This window comes from Phyllosticta capitalensis, assembly GCF_038381095.1.
Source record: "Phyllosticta capitalensis strain CBS 128856 chromosome Unknown BKA78scaffold_3, whole genome shotgun sequence".
Lineage (NCBI taxonomy): Eukaryota > Fungi > Ascomycota > Dothideomycetes > Botryosphaeriales > Phyllostictaceae > Phyllosticta > Phyllosticta capitalensis.
Window position 1 is genome coordinate 683,326 of NW_027117441.1, and position 14,869 is coordinate 698,194.

Here is a 14,869-nt window from a genome sequence, read left to right on the forward strand (position 1 = left end):
AAGAAGGTGAGATATTTCACTGATTTACGACCGCAGCGCTGAGAACCGGATAATTGGAGCTTGAACAATTCAACAGTTCAGGGTAGAATAGTGACTGAGCTTGGGATCACCACTCAGCGATAGGAGTCGACTCGCTTAGGCTGAGAGGATCAGTTTGATACCAAGCATGTGTGAATGATAGAGTTGTAGAAGCTCACCATGGAAAGAGACATAAGAGAGATACGTGTGTTCAATTCCTTGCAAAGAGGCAGGTGAATGCTGAGCTGATGGAATCCACATGAATATGAAAGAAGGGGGAGCAGTCAAGGGCTTGCACATGAGACATCTTGGAGCCAGACCGGACTGGGGTTGCAGAACTAGAGCAAGCTTTCTGCCAGGCGGAATAGGTACCAGATGACAGGATCGGCGGGACATTGATTCATTTGCCTGCCACAAATTCATCATGAGCTCTGTCTTCTCCGCAAGGCAACTGAATGCTTCCAGTTCACCTGTTTGGGAAATTTTCATGGAGTATCTGCATAGTCAGCGAATGCCAAGGTGACTGTTGGCTGCGGAGCCGAATACTTGTCTGCTTCCCCTGGCCTTGGAGCTCTGTGCTTTTGCTCGAAGCTTAATGGTTTCTTGCCATTCCTTGCAGGAATTTGCGTCAAGTGGAATCCTTGCATTTGTACTTATCATGTTCGAAGCACATCGATTTCGCATCTCTTCGAATGTTCTCTTTTTATCCAGCCTTCGGCCTCCTCCTTGTCCATGAGAGATTTCCTGTCGACAAAACGAATCACCATAGGCCTTGAATCTAAATCTGTCAGCGTCATTGCCATGTTATGGAAAGAATCGGACAAACCTGCGACAGTCGTTGCGTAGGCGCCAACGGATCTTCCTCGCTCCCTGCTTCTGTCCCCATCCTCGTGTCTTGCCTTGGCACCGACACCCTCGCCGTCGCCGTCGAGGCGCTATCTCGAAACCTCTGGTGGGTCGAGTTGTCAGCGCTGGTATCCCATCCAAGCGTCTCCTCTTCCTCGTCATATTCGGTCGGATCCCAGCGCGCGTCCCCGTCGTCCTCTGGTGGCACGAACAGCGACTCAGATTCTTCCCGCTGCAAACTCTGCTGCGTTGTTTGCTTCTGCGTCTGCTCATCCGTATGGGTCGACGGTCGCAGTGCAGAGCCGGGAGCACGGCGTTGGCGTGGCGCACTTCGCGAAGGGACGGTCGGTGGAGGTGGCATTTCAGAGGCGCCTCTGGTACTGGCGGCAGACTGTGTCGCACTTGCTGCGCGTGTCGTCCGGCTCGACGATGGCGCGGGTGTGTTGGTACTTGTTGGCGGGTCGCCGATGGTCATGAGGGTGAATTCGCAGATGATGCCTGGTACACCATAGCTGAATTGCAGCGGACGGGTAGGTTGTGAGTAAAAGGCGCGGATCGAGGTGCGTAGTTGGGCCGCATGCAAAACAATAGCTTTAAAGTCTCTAACACTGATGACAATGTGCTGCTTTTCAGCAGCAGAAAAGGTCTCAAAGTCATCTGTGCTGAGAGAGACGGAGGTCTGGAGGGGAGCCTTGAGAACTTCTGCGAAGAGACAGTCAGAGCCACATCAACGACGGTGACGCACTCGGACACTCGCCTTTGCCATTGGTGATTTTCTCAGTGAAGCTGGTATATGTCACGCGGCCGTTGTCTGTATATATGTCGAGCTGCTCCGTTTTGGGGCCAAAGAATTCAATGGTTTCCTTGAGCGCTGCAGAGCTGATGGTCCAATGGTTGTTTGCCGACTGTCTATCGAATAGCGCATGCATCACTTCGACCGGCTCATAAGTAAGCTTGTACGTTTTGGTCACACCTGAGAGCATTAGAGCGATGCAAGTTCGAGTCATTGGATCCAATCACCTTGGTTGGACAGCATTTTGATAATCAACCGACATTCGGCCTCGTCGGGGCGGTCTTGCAGTGTGACTTGGCATTTATCGACTGTGGTGTCTTTGCCTTTGGGGTCCAGAATACGACCTTTGAAAACAGACAGCAAAGCCTGAGTGCCATGAGTGACCAATGCATTGCCGGCTCTTGAGACAAACATACCTTGTTGTAGATGCTGAAGGTAAAGCGACCATCGACGCTGCTTTGATCGGGGCTGAATTCATAACGGGAGAAGAACTGAGAGTCGAGAGAAAAAGACGTATACGCAGTCTTGGACGAATTGAGAGCAGTAAGGGAAAGCTGACGGCAAGGAAAATTATTCAAGACTCATGGAAATGACGGCGGCACGCGGGAACATACTCGATCGCGTCTTGCCTCGAGAGAAACGGATTCGCTGAATTTGCTAAGGCATACGAGAGCGTCGTGTAGCGTTGTCAGAGCCTCAGGCAGCAGAGTAAAGGCCAGGGAGACCATTTTGGAGATGCAAAGGGATGGTGTTGAGTGTTTGCATGTCGCGGGCTGCGAAGCGGGAGACGCGTCGTGCGCACAGACCCCCGCGCTCTCATGCGAGGCCGCTGTGTTCCATGGCACACTCCCGTCCAGAGAAGAGCAACTATAGGAATTTGGGAATGAAGTTTTCAAAGTCTGAAGAAAGTAGTTGCAAAAATGAAATTTCAAATTCACTGTGTGCAGTCACGGGGAGGAATTGCCGTTGTCGATATGGCGATGAGTTACGTCATGTCGTGGCCGGCCGGCCGGGCTGCATGTGGTTCGTTGCGCCCGCGCCGTCGTCCCCAAACAACCATCCATCCTCGCCCGGCGACTCAACCACCATGGCGGCATCCGATCCTGGCCGTACCAACGGCGAGGCCACCATGTCGACCGTCATCCCAGACGATGTCTTGCATATCATCTGTGAGCAAATCGCCAAAGACCAGGATTTCGCAACTCTCTTCAACTGTGTGCTCACTGGCAGGCGTCTTGCCGAGCCCGCAATCAAGCAGCTCTACCGGTACGTGTATTTACCCTCTGATATTGGACATTAAACTGATTGAGAATTCTTCAGTAACCACAATGTGTGTACCTCCTTCGGTGGAGGTGATACAGAGAACCTCGAGATGGCCCAACAGCGCCTGGTGGTACAGAAATGGGCCATCGTGTGGCGTTCCATCCTCGCCTCCACCATGCAAGAGACAATGTTCCCCTATGCTCGTTACGTCAGATCCCTGGACCTCCGCAATCTCTCGTACTTGCTCGACGATCCCAAGTTTGGTGGGACTGAAGTTGCCAAGTACTTTTTCAGTGGTCGCATGTCCAGCTTCCGCAGCCCAAAGGGAAATCTAAAGGGAACTCGCCTCAACACCAGTGCCATTCTTGACGCAGTCGGCGACGCCATCGTCGATCATGCTCCTTCGTTGGAAATTGTCTCCGGAGATGGTACGTGACCCATGTTCCATGTCAAATCCGGGGTACGAGGCGAGCACTCGAGCAGCTCTGCCTTGCGCTTGACATCTTGAGGTCTATTTCTGACATCTTCCTCAGTCAACGGCCAGGAGCTCATCAAGTGGGCTCCCAAGCTCTCGAATCTCCGCTCACTGGAGCTCTGGTCCGGTAATGCCTTGGAGGATCCACGGGTTCGTGAAGCAATCATTGCCTCGTGTCCCAAATTCTGTGGACTAATGTTTTATCAATGGTGAGAATACTGAACCTTCAGAAATAAGCCTCTTCTAAAGTCTCGCAGGCATGGCAAAAACGTCGACGAGAAGATGAGTGCTTTCATTCAAGGTCTCGCCACTCCTAGCCTGCGCTACTTTGAAGTCATTGGAAGCTCCGACATTGGCGAAGACACATATCAGGTCCTGAGCTCTCATGGCCCAACGCTCACCCACCTCAGCCTCAACCTGAAAGTGGAACAAATGCAGCATCTGCCCTTACTGCGAGGCTGCACTGCTATTGAAATGTTGAGGCTTGAGGTGGCCTTTAGGGGCTCTTGGACTTTCCCGTCTACGGAAGACCTTGACACTTTCCGTGTTGGCATGAGTGACTGGCTGAGCAGTTGCAAGAAGCTGAGGTCGCTCTTCGTTGACAAAATAGAAGCCTCCGCAGAGTTCGTGATGCCCGTACTTCTCGACGACGACATCAAGCTCCTCGCCCTCGACCTCGACAGCTACAACGCTGCTTCCGCCCAAGCGAAGGCATTTCACCAGGCGCTTTCGGGCCAAAAGCATCTGGAAAGGCTTCGGCTCGATGCCGACCCAGAACTCATGACGCGGGACGACATTGACACATTTACAGACTCCATTGCGGAAATCCACACCCTCAAGAGCCTCCGACTGACAGGCGTCTCGGATTATTTCTCGGATGAGCACGTCATCAAACTCGCCGAAAACCTCCCCAACCTCGAAGAGTTCTTCTTCACCGGCTTGCTCGTCGCCGACAGCATCCTGCCCCCTCTCGCCAAGCTGCGCAACCTGCGCCTCGTCAGCGTCTCGGCCATCAGCAAGTTCTCTGCGTCGGGCCTGCTCGACTTCGCGCGGCAGCTGGGCCCGGGCAACCGCAACATCCTCGTGGCCGTCAACTGCGCCGACGCCAGTGCCAACCTCGACGAGGCCGAGCTGGCCCGCATCAACGACGCGCTGCGCGAAAACGTCGACGGCAAGCTCGAGTTCACTTTATGGAGGGGTATGTACGGCCTTGCTCTCAACGCAAACAATGAACCCGTGGTTGTCATTCTTCGACGCGTTACTGTCTTCTTCCCCGATCCGTTTTTTTCACGACTCATTCATCGCGGCTGATCGCTACGCTCACTTCAGATCCAGACATGACGGATTTCGAAGGCTCCGACTCGGATTGAAACATCACTCCCGATCCCTCCTCGAGCGCGCGCGCGTAGGCCCTCTTCTTCTTCTTCTTCTTCTTCTTCTTCTTTTGTTTTATCTTCACTTGCCAAAAAGGAAAGGTCAATGGGCGAAATTGGGGTCAGGATGTCAGGATCTGGATAGGAGCGGCGTACACCAAGGAATTGGGAGGTTGGGCAACCCCCCGGTCTGGTATGGTCTGGTATGGAATGGATTGGGTCGTCTGGCGCATCATGGGATCGAGTAACGAGCATTTTGGGTGCGTCAATGGATCAGGTCTTCGTTCGAGTCATGGCAGGTTTGCAGCAAGTCTTCGCAGACGTGAGAGCGACTGAAGCTACGGAAAACTTCCATCTTCAAGAAGGATCACTCAGTGAGCATCCAAGCGCCTTTCTTTTGGGCCAACTAGCGCAGAGACAACAAAACTTCTGAGAGAACCACATTATTGAGCAGTCGAGCAATATCACTTCGGCATCGCCATCTGTTGTAATCGCACCAACCGATGACAGTATTGGGACCCAAACACGACGCATGAACTCTGATTCCAAATGTTAAGAGCGCATCTCAAGCAGTCTTTCCTTCTTTCTGTTCGAAAGGAGACCTATGTTCTACATACAAATTTGACAGACAGGCACACACATACACGCCTGGCTCTTGATATTGATGGATCAGCCGACGGTTGGCCAGGCTCTGGACTGCGTATGGGAGACGAGAGGCGCCAGTAGCGAGCGACGGACGGTCGGACAAATGGACGGATGGACGTGGCAGACGCTGGATAGCCGTGGCGAACGCAAGTCGAGCGAGCGAGTGAAGCAGAAGGGAGACGAGCGCGACGCAAACGGGCCTCAATCAAGTGAAGTCGAGAACGAACGGAATTCTTCGCGCGACTGAGCAAACAGGCAACCGCAAGGCAAGGTACAGCAAGACAGCAAGATAATGTAGTTCGTCTATTCGCGGATCCATGTTTTGCCGTAAAGTGCAGCCAGTAGAGTAGCCGTGATAGAGAGCAACAAGGAAAGTAAGAAATACAACACACAAAGACGAAAAAAGTATGTGGAAGATGCAAGTCATCCTTGAGAGTGTAGCGAAAAAGAAAAGGGGTCGCCATCATCCGTCGACCGTCTAAGCAACCATCATTTCGAAAAGTTCCACTCCTGATTTTTTGGGGGGTAGTGCAACCCGTGTGCCCGACCCATGATCCTCTCCCAGCAAATGTCCTCCTCCCGCCTTTTGGATTAAGGAGGAAGTTGTGGATGGAAAGGAAAACAAAATGAAAGGGTAGTTTCCGTCCGATCCAGGACCGTTTGATGCTGCCCGCTGGTAGTAAACAACCCGTCTTTTTCCCCGTGACGGCCACCCGTTCTTGTGCGAAAAGGGAACCGCACCATCCTCAAGAGCAAGACTGATAAAAGGAAAAGCGAAAAATGGGGACAAGACCACCTATCTATGCCTGAACACCATCACTCCGACGCCGTGATTTTTGCCGTGAATTGGAGGTCTACCACCGTCGTCTTGTGGACGCAAAATCCGCTGGACACTTCAGTACGAGATGTTCGAAGCCTACTTGCAGTAGCCGTCGGTTGCGGGCGCCGAAGACGGGATAGCCATTAACTTGATCATCCAAGGGTGTTTACCACCTGCTGCGACCAAGAGGCTGTGAGTTGCCACCGGAGTAACCTGCGAGCGATGCCCCAAAACAGAGGCTTTGGTCATTCTCTGAATCCTTGTCCAGCTCAGTGCCTGGAGAACCTACCGTGGCCACCACCACGGCCGTGGCCTCCACGTCCACGACCGCCCCAACCGCGACCACCGCCGCCGCCACCACCGTAGCGGGCCATCTCGGAAAGACGAGGGTCAATCTGCTGCTTGCTCTCACTGAGCACTTGCACGAGATCACGGGCCTGCTTGGCATCTGCGAGTTGTTGGTTAGCATCTGGTTGATCGATTCGTGTAGGATGACTTACTCTCAGTAGTGAAGAAGGTGATGGCGGTACCCTTTGCACCAGCGCGACCAGTACGACCGATACGGTGAACATAGTCCTCTGAGTTGTTGGGGTAGTCATAGTTCAGCACGTGAGTGATGTTCTTGACGTCTTGACAGCAAGTTAGCTTTAGCCTTTGGGTATGTCTCGAAGCGAGGCAATCTTTGATCGCGTGAAGCTGCAGTATGTTGCATGCACTACTCTCTGTGCGCGAAGGAGTCACGGCATCCTTGGTGCGCCGGCAAGGCTGGGAGTCCTCATCTGTGGGTTAGGAAACCTTGGAACTACAACTCGAGCAAGTCAAGAAACTCATCCGACTCCGCACCCGGGCGGCACATGGAGAAACGGAAAGTGAGAGAAGCAAGCTTCGCCTCCTTGACACCAAGGTTCCCGAGAGGAGAACCGGAAAAAGCAAGCCCTGGACGTCATGAATGCAGTAAATGGCGCACGAGAGAATAGAGAGCAGAGCATCACACAGATCACGCAAAAGAGCACAGGCAGAAGGGGAGGGGGAAGTGCAGGAACAATCGCAACCATACCGATACCACGAGAAGCCACATCCGTGGCAACCATGATGGGGCTCTTGCCCGTCCTGAATTCGTTGAGGACCCAGTCGCGCTCGTTTTGCTGCTTGTCACCGTGGATCGCTGAGCAATGTTAGATGTTGTTTGTCCGACATGTCGAGAAGACTTACAAAGCGCGGGCCAGCCGTCCTGGCGAAGGAAGCGAGTGATTTCGTCGGCGACACGCTTGGTGCCAGTGAAGATGAGGACCTTGTTGTTCTTGTCGTCCATGATGCGCTCGAGGTGCTTGCTCATCCTGTCACGCTTCTCGAATTCCGAGACTACCTCGACAATCTGGGTAATGCGGTGGTTGGCAGAGAGGTCCATCGAACCAATATTGACCTGGATGAAGTCGGTCTGGTAGTCGGAGGCGAGCTGGCGAACCTCCTTGGGCCAAGTAGCAGACCACATGCAAGTCTGACGGTCGGGGCGAATCTGGCCAATAATCTTCCTGATCTGGGGCTCAAAACCCATGTCAAGCATGCGGTCAGCCTCGTCAAGGACGAGGTAGGTGACACGCCTCAGGTTGGTCTTGCCGGATTCCAGCATGTCGATCAAACGACCGGGAGTAGCGATGCAGACCTCGACACCGCGCGAGAGGTCGCGGATCTGCTGGCCCTTGGGGACACCACCGTAGACGCAAGTGTTCCTGATGCGGGACGATTTGCCGAACTTGGAGATTTCCTGTTGAATCTGGACTGCGAGCTCACGGGTGGGAGCCAAGATGAGGACGATGGGGCCGTCGCCGGGAGCGAGGAGCGGCTGGGCGTTGATGTGGACAATGGCCGGAAGACAGTAGGTGAGCGTCTTGCCGGAACCAGTCTCGGCGATACCGACAACGTCGCGTCCGGAGAGAGCCATGGGCCAACCCTGGCTCTGAATGGCGGTGGGCTTCTCGAATCCCTGGGCCTTGACTTCGTTCATAACGTAGCCAGGGAAGCCAGCCTCGTCGAAGGTGGTGACGGGCTTGGGGACATCGGCGCCCTGGACGGCAATCTGGTGCTCCTTGCGGAAAGCGTCGACCTCGGCTTGCGAGCGGGCTGCAACATCGGGGTGCTCCTTGTAGAAGGACTTTTCGAACTTGGGGAGCGAGTTGATGTCCCAGTTTTGCGCCTTGAGGCCCGCGCCCAAGTTGGACATTCTGTCACCACCACCGAATCCGCCGCCGCCGTAGCCACCACCGCCGTATCCACCGCCACCGCTGTATCCGTTGCTACCGCCGTAGCCACCGTTGGAGTGACCGTTGCTGCCGCCGTATCTGTTGAGCAAGTGTCAGCGCGTTTCTGGATGCGTCGTTGGGGGAGCGGGCTGGAATGTTGTCACCAGAGCGTCGCCAGACAGCGCATCTCGCAGAGCACGAGGAAGGCGCGATGTCTCAGACGCCCGGAGGCGGATAGAGATGATGAAGAGCGTGTAAGGAAGAGCGTTTGGGGTTGGCTCAGCCGGCCATATCTAGACCTGTGGGTTGGGCATACCCGCTGGAATAGTGACTGGAGTTGCTGTATCCACCGTAGCGCGAGTTATCGTACCCGTTGCCATAGCCTCCGCCGCCACCGCGGGAGCCACCGTAACCACCACCGCCGTAGCCACCGCCGTAGGACATGGTCGCAGGCAGATCAGTAGGGACCGGAGAAGAGTGATAAAGACCGTGTATTAGGCGCGGCGAGGATGCAGCGTCGCGCAAAAGTTGCGGGATGAAGATGGGAGAGAGGAGTGAGACGAGAAAGTGGAAAGGCGATGGGAGGGCGTGTTGGGAGAGTGGGATGGAGGAAGTGGTGAAGGGTGATGTTTTTGACAGAAAAAGCGGAAAGAGCAGAGGAAGAACCAAGCTAGGAGGCAACCTAACGCAGAAAACTTCGGGCCGAGACCAGGCCGCGCTGGCCCTGGGCCTCTTTGCGCTCGACGGCCATTGGCCCGCCCTACCGCCGGGAGAAAAAGGCTGCGCAGGGCTCCCTCGCCCTCCTCTCCGCGCCCGATGAAGACTTTGTCGCCTCCGAGGCAAATATTATCATGATTTAAATCTCTGCTCTTCACTTTGCGATGCAATCATGTACCTGCGCCACTGTCCATGTTCCTCGGCAGTCACCTCCAGCCACAGCCACAGCCATATCCCTAGCCACAACCGCATCCATCCCTTTCCTCCCGTCTACAACGACCCCATGTCCCAAAATCCCGTCTCCATCTGCGCCAGTCTTAGCATCATTCTTCTTAATCGTCCTGCTACCACTCACCTTGGTCGCATGTATGAAAATCTTCACCAGCTGCTCGATCCTCGCCGGCGACTGGCGCACCGCATGCTTCTCCATTAGCTCCGCGCCCGTCCGTACCGCAGCGGTGTAGTCGTCTGCCACGTATTGCAAAACCCAATCCCAGTACGGATTGCCCTCGCGCTTCGTTTCCGGATCGTCAAACAGCCTGCGTGCAATGTGTCCGTAGCCGAGCAGACACGGCGCCAGCGCCACCTGCAGCGCGAACCAGTCCTCCGACTGCCCAATGTCCAGCACGTACCGCGTGTACGCCGTGCAAGCTGGCGCCATAGTGGTCAGCATTCAAGCCGTTGGCATGTCGCACAACTTTGACACTCACCTTGGTGCTCCTCGTGGCTTTCAATGTCGGCCTTGGTCAGCCCGAACCCTTCGCAGTACCTGACATGCAAGTTCATCTCTTCTTGGATATGCAACACAATCCTTGCCGACTTGTTGATGTCATCCAAGTCCTTTGCCTTGTACGCTGCGAGCGAGTTTGCTCTCGAAAATTGAATCTACCGAGGTCAACACCGGCTTCGAAACTTCTTTTGCTCGCTACGCACCAAGAACAGGTAATCCTGAATCAAGTAGTTTTGGAACTTTTTGAGGGGAAGCGTCCCGTCTGCCAGTTGCTTGACAAACGCATGATGCGTGTGCTCTTTCCACGGGCCTCGCACGTCCTCTCTGTCCAGAAGATACTCGATGAAACGGCCTGGTGCAAATGGCAGCATGTAGCTCGAATGGAAATGGTTGATGGGTCCGCTTCCGCTGCCGAGGTCCTTGCTTGTTCGGATTCCAGCTTCGATGTAGTAGTTGGCCGTCTTGACTGCCTGCTCCATGGTCATGCCCAGAGCTAGCCTCGAGGCAATGGCGGATGCGAGCGAGCATCCCGTGCCGTGCGTGTTTCTGCTCTTTTGGTACCCAGTCTCCATGATGACAGGCTCTCCAGGTCCGACCAGCACGTTGACCACAACATGACGCTCAGCTTCGCTGGTTGGAGCAGTGTGATCCTTGGTAAGGGGAACATGTCCACCCTTGAGCAGCACGTATTTGGGGCCAAGTTGACGAACAGCTTGAGCAATTGAAATCAATGCCTTGACTGTTGTCGGCTCTGGCTGTTCGGCCCCTTCACTGTCCTGATGATTCAGGATCATCAGGGCCTCTGGAACATTCGGCGTGACCACGGTGGCCAGTGGGAGGAGTTGGGAGATGAGTGTTCCCACGGCATCTTCGGGGAGTAATTGCGCCCCTGACGTGGACACCATGACCTGCAAGACGTGAGAAAAGATTTGCCACACATAAGGAAAGTCTTACAGGATCGATGACGGAAACAGGTACATTGTACCTCTTGATTGCCTCGGCCACCACCTCTACTGTCGAGGCCGAAGCCAGCATGCCTTGCAACTCGAATCAAAATCCAAATTGGAGAAAACGAGACTGAAGACTTGAAAAGATGACGTGCGAAAGAGACACCCCTACCTACCAGTCTTGACCAAGTCTACTCCGACATCCTCTAAACATGCCTCAATCTGCTTGCGCACAAACCCAGACGGCGTGACGTGAATACCGTGTACTCCGAGAGTGTTTTGGGCAGTCAATGCCGTCGTTGCTGTCATCGCATAGCATCCATGTGATGCAATCACCTTTTGGTCTGCTTCGAGCCCGCTGCGTACCAAACATTTTCATCAGCAGGAACCCTCCAGCTTCGTTTCCGATTGCGCTTGACGTTTGCCGGAGATGAAGCACATGCAGCAGCTCGCTCCGAGTCGCGAGTACCTTGCAGAGCGGGGGATGTGCACATGCAATGCAGATGGTGGAATGCGCACAAGTCGAAGCTTCCGCCATCTGTTGCACTTGAGGTGTGGGAGACTTACGCGCCGCCGGAGCTGTCCGAGCCCGCGATGACCAGAATTCTTTGATGGGACATGGCGTGGAATGCGTATCTTGGATTTTCCGGGGTCAAGCTGCCCCGCAACAACGGTCGAGGAATGAAGTCGAAGAGAATGATGGCATCGGGTGAGACGCGCACGCGCCTGCCGCTGCCGGAGCCAACTCGGAGACGTCACCATCTGTTTGTTGGAGACTTTTTTGTCGCCTCGATAACCACGTCTATGTCTCCTCGATGCAAATAGTCCGAAATGTTTCATTTTTGTGGTGTCTAATGAAACAAGCACGAAAGGAATCCATGTGGTTCCATCCAAACTGTTTGTTCCTTCCTTTGCATCTCACCCACTGCAAGAACTTCGGCAGGACTGCCACTTTTTTTTTCCACAGCGTGTCATCCCACGCGACGTTTGAAGTTGGCGCAAAGCCTTTTATTGCTCCGTGCGCACACGCTACTCGTGCTGGCGAGCCAATCAAGTTGTGCAATGAGCCGTGGGAGCTCTCCAGTCTCCCACGCGTCTCTCTCTCTCCCCAACAACATGAATTGCTTGGTCTTCAAGCTTACGGGCTTGAAACTGTAGGTAAAATGTCATCGTGAGATGATGTTGAGATGATGGTTTGCATTGGTCTGAGGTCTGAACGAAGCTGCTTGCGTACTTTTCCTTGCAATCGTGAATTCCCTCCACCTAGACAAGTATTGCCAGTCTCGACTGAGGTAAACGATTTCAAACCTTGAGGAAAATGTAGTCTGAGGTCGAGAAACAGGCAGAATGATCACTGGCGCTCGTAATGTACAAGATATTGACCGGTGCTTGTGTTGTTCGAAGTCTGGGGGCAAGTCGCCGCACAACAGGAACATCTTAAGGGATTAAGTAGCAGTTAGGTTGAATTCGAAGGCAGTATGGGAAGCATACGAGCCGTAGGAAGCTATCTGCTTAGAGAGAACGCAACCCTGCAACATAAGTTGTCGCGGTCTTGCTCGAATTCTTGTCAAGCCCAACAAACACTTCAATCATTGTGCATGCCACATCTCGCTACCAGGCCCTAAATGCGCAGGAGGAAGGCGCGACACGCAGATCTACACGGGCACGGTCCGCCTCGCGTGGGACGATCCAGTCCCCACCGGCAAAAAAATAAAAAAAAATTCTTCAACCTTCACTTGACCATAACTCAACAACAAAATGTTCAAAAAAGTTCAAAAGAAGTGGGAATTGAGCCCAACGCGGGGGTCGAACCCGCAGCCTTGAGATATCACTGCTGGGAGTGGTAAGAGTCTCACGCTCTACCGATTGAGCTAGCCGGGCGGCTGTTTTGTTGTTGCTGAAATACATCTGGCTTTTGCAATATATAATACAATTTTGCTGACCACAAAAGATTCTCGGATCAAAACTGATCTTTTGGCCTATGTTTCATGATCAAAAAGTGTTTGGGTGGCGGGGAGTGGCGAAGTGAAGAGTTTTACCGACCGGGCGCCAACCGAGGTTCGTGTCGTGGGAGCCCGCCGTGGGACAATGAAATAATTTCTGCAACACCATACCACCTCAAAAGCCTTCAGCGACACAGCCAGGAGTTCAAATACACGTATACAGCATGATGGACACAAGATCAGGACATGATGGAAGTTTTGTGTATGTATTTGCCTCAACACCTTTTTGTGAAATTTGTTCAAAGTCATCGCTAGTGAACCTAGGGGCCTTGAATTACTCCAAATGAGACCGTCCCAGGCCAAAATCATGGCACAAAGTCATTTCTATTCGGCCAGGCCCGTCATACTTTTTGTGAGATTTCACTCTGAGCCATCTGTTTCATAGTTCATCAAACCAAGCTCGATCCGGCCAGCCCAATGCCAATCCTTCCAACCATAACCGACGCAATCCATCCTGCAAAACCAGAGGAGTCCGCCCCGAAGCCATGCAAAGAAACCGTCGTCATCCATCCAAGTCCATCTCGAGTTTTAGGAAAGTCCTGGAGCAGGACTCATCAAAGTCGCATCAATCCAAGTCAAGTCCGGTACCAGGCTCAGTCCTCTCTCGCCCAGAACCTCGAAAGCTCGTCCTCGGTGACCTCTGGCTTTCCAAGCTCCAGGTCCAAGTCGAAGTCTGCCTCCGCGGCGGTCTCATTGAGCTCCGCAAACTTTTTCATGGTCTTTTCCAAGAGGTACTTGGGGCATCCAGACTCGCCACTGTCCCACAACTTCCGGAGCTCGTCGCGCATCTTCCGAAAGCGACCTTTTGACTTGGGCCACAGCAGTCCCATCGACAAGAAGTCAAGTTGACGGTCCAAATCCTCCCGTTCCGCATCCAGGTGACAAATAGCCTTGTAGTTGTCGAGCTTGTCGTTGTTGTAGTGAGTGAGATGGACGTCTTCCTTCTGCTGCTGTTCCAGTTCGAATTTAGCGTCTTCTGCCTCCTCTCTGAGCTTTGCGACTTTGACTGCCTTCGCTGCCATCTTGTCGAGCTTTTCTTGCTCTTTCTTGATTTCGTCGTCCACTGACTGCAAGTGCTTTTCCACCAATGCAAGCCTGGTCTTCCAGTCGTCGACAGGCTCAATGTTGTTGGACGACTTGATCGACCGATGGCTCGATCGCCTTGTGTTGCCCGCCATCTCTGGGTTGAGTGAACCGAAGTGAAGTGAAGAGAGTAATGGAGCCTTCGGAAGATCACAAATGTGATGATTCTGTGGACTCCCGGATATTGTGAGCAAAGACTTGACATGTGAGAAGGTTGATCCAGTCTTGGAAGGGTGTGGGAGCTTACTATTTGATTGTGAGCAGCCTTCGCTTGTGGTAGCGTTGAAGGAGGTAAGGGTTGAGTGATCTCTTGAGGGAATATCGAAGATCTCAGTGAAGAGTCTCGGTGAGAAGAAAGGTGTTGGTATGTTCTGAATGTGGTGGATGTTGTCGAGGTCGGCACCGTCCAGTGTGGGCGTGTAGTTGTGAGGCTACTTCCTAGAGTGTGCAGCAGCCAAAGCATCCAACGATGGCGAAGCACCTGCCCAAGCACAAAGGTCAGCAGCGAGACATCAAGGAGTTGATCGAACACAGTAACACCAACGCAATGTGACACAGTGTGGCAATTGGATTCCGAGAAAGTCCACTCACTGTGTTCTCCCCTCGCTGCGATGGACTTTTCGATGTCCAATTCTTTGCGAATCTGGAGGATTCGCTCGACCCTGTTCTCAAGCATTATCCCATAGTTCTCGTGGCCCCTAGCGATGGCCCTGCGCTGGAATCTCAGAATCTCGATGTTCTTCTCGAGTTGAAGCGAAGCAGCATTGGCGTCTTCAATGGCCTTCTCGTCCTTGCGGACTTGCTCGCGCTTGTTTCGATACGCTTCCTCAGCGCGCCACTTCAAGCGCAGCTTCTCGCGAAGCTGTACGCATTCAATCAGCCTTGTCTCATCACTAAGAGATAGCGAGATCACTTA

General features: G+C 53.4%; 5 protein-coding genes and 1 non-coding gene across 6 annotated transcripts; 1 reads left to right on the forward strand and 5 right to left on the reverse strand.

The window, feature by feature from the left end:
* Window positions 1-475: 475 nt before the first annotated feature.
* BKA78DRAFT_308308 (Rad9-domain-containing protein) lies at window positions 476-2,404 on the reverse strand. Its single transcript, XM_066887935.1, has 7 exons — window positions 2,272-2,404; window positions 2,074-2,211; window positions 1,885-2,023; window positions 1,622-1,837; window positions 845-1,566; window positions 565-796; window positions 476-514 (listed from the first exon to the last, which is right to left on the reverse strand). Exons 1-6 carry the CDS (start codon window positions 2,383-2,385, stop codon window positions 779-781), a joined length of 1,347 nt encoding a protein of 448 aa, XP_066746290.1. The 5' UTR covers window positions 2,386-2,404; the 3' UTR covers window positions 476-514; window positions 565-778.
* A 316-nt stretch (window positions 2,405-2,720) lies between these two features.
* On the forward strand, window positions 2,721-4,839 carry BKA78DRAFT_308311 (uncharacterized protein). Its single transcript, XM_066887936.1, has 5 exons — window positions 2,721-2,923; window positions 2,978-3,348; window positions 3,454-3,604; window positions 3,653-4,593; window positions 4,725-4,839. The coding sequence occupies exons 1-5, from the start codon at window positions 2,745-2,747 to the stop codon at window positions 4,763-4,765; spliced, it is 1,683 nt and encodes a 560-aa protein (XP_066746291.1). The 5' UTR covers window positions 2,721-2,744; the 3' UTR covers window positions 4,766-4,839.
* A 488-nt stretch (window positions 4,840-5,327) lies between these two features.
* Window positions 5,328-6,139, reverse strand: BKA78DRAFT_94471 (uncharacterized protein). The gene has a single exon (XM_066894022.1). It carries the CDS (start codon window positions 5,878-5,880, stop codon window positions 5,371-5,373), a length of 510 nt encoding a protein of 169 aa, XP_066746292.1. The 5' UTR covers window positions 5,881-6,139; the 3' UTR covers window positions 5,328-5,370.
* Window positions 6,140-6,399: 260 nt separating this feature from the next.
* BKA78DRAFT_247737 (Phosphomethylpyrimidine kinase-domain-containing protein) lies at window positions 6,400-11,487 on the reverse strand (the record flags this gene model as incomplete). The annotated part of the gene is made up of 14 exons (XM_066884321.1): window positions 6,400-6,472; window positions 6,519-6,681; window positions 6,734-6,862; window positions 7,291-7,398; window positions 7,446-7,560; window positions 7,600-8,572; window positions 8,790-9,143; window positions 9,468-9,496; window positions 9,546-9,841; window positions 9,901-10,075; window positions 10,124-10,828; window positions 10,875-10,957; window positions 11,044-11,225; window positions 11,435-11,487. The coding sequence occupies 14 exons, from the start codon at window positions 11,485-11,487 to the stop codon at window positions 6,400-6,402; spliced, it is 3,438 nt and encodes a 1,145-aa protein (XP_066746293.1).
* Window positions 11,488-12,658: 1,171 nt separating this feature from the next.
* On the reverse strand, window positions 12,659-12,748 carry BKA78DRAFT_t73. Its single transcript has one exon. It is a non-coding gene; the product is annotated as a tRNA-Lys (tRNA).
* Window positions 12,749-12,967: 219 nt separating this feature from the next.
* Window positions 12,968-14,809, reverse strand: BKA78DRAFT_308334 (uncharacterized protein). Its single transcript, XM_066887937.1, has 3 exons — window positions 14,545-14,809; window positions 14,201-14,434; window positions 12,968-14,150 (listed from the first exon to the last, which is right to left on the reverse strand). Exons 2-3 carry the CDS (start codon window positions 14,414-14,416, stop codon window positions 13,464-13,466), a joined length of 903 nt encoding a protein of 300 aa, XP_066746294.1. The 5' UTR covers window positions 14,417-14,434; window positions 14,545-14,809; the 3' UTR covers window positions 12,968-13,463.
* Between the last annotated feature and the right edge of the window lie 60 nt (window positions 14,810-14,869).

Bases quoted from the DNA above. Each gene is read 5' to 3' on its own strand.
- BKA78DRAFT_308308 (XM_066887935.1), bottom strand. From the start codon at position 2,385: ATGGTCTCCCTGGCCTTTACTCTGCTGCCTGAGGCTCTGACAACGCTA. The intron at 2,024-2,073 runs GTATGTTTGTCT...CATGGCACTCAG, and splicing joins CCTTCAGCATCTACAACAAG to GCTTTGCTGTCTGTTTTCAA. The intron at 1,838-1,884 runs GTGATTGGATCC...TAATGCTCTCAG, and splicing joins CAAAATGCTGTCCAACCAAG to GTGTGACCAAAACGTACAAG.
- BKA78DRAFT_308311 (XM_066887936.1), top strand. From the start codon at position 2,745: ATGGCGGCATCCGATCCTGGCCGTACCAACGGCGAGGCCACCATGTCG. The intron at 2,924-2,977 runs GTACGTGTATTT...AGAATTCTTCAG, and splicing joins GCAATCAAGCAGCTCTACCG to TAACCACAATGTGTGTACCT. The intron at 3,349-3,453 runs GTACGTGACCCA...CATCTTCCTCAG, and splicing joins GGAAATTGTCTCCGGAGATG to TCAACGGCCAGGAGCTCATC.
- BKA78DRAFT_94471 (XM_066894022.1), bottom strand. From the start codon at position 5,880: ATGATGGCGACCCCTTTTCTTTTTCGCTACACTCTCAAGGATGACTTG.
- BKA78DRAFT_308334 (XM_066887937.1), bottom strand. From the start codon at position 14,416: ATGCTTTGGCTGCTGCACACTCTAGGAAGTAGCCTCACAACTACACGC. The intron at 14,151-14,200 runs GTAAGCTCCCAC...TCACATGTCAAG, and splicing joins AGGCTGCTCACAATCAAATA to TCTTTGCTCACAATATCCGG.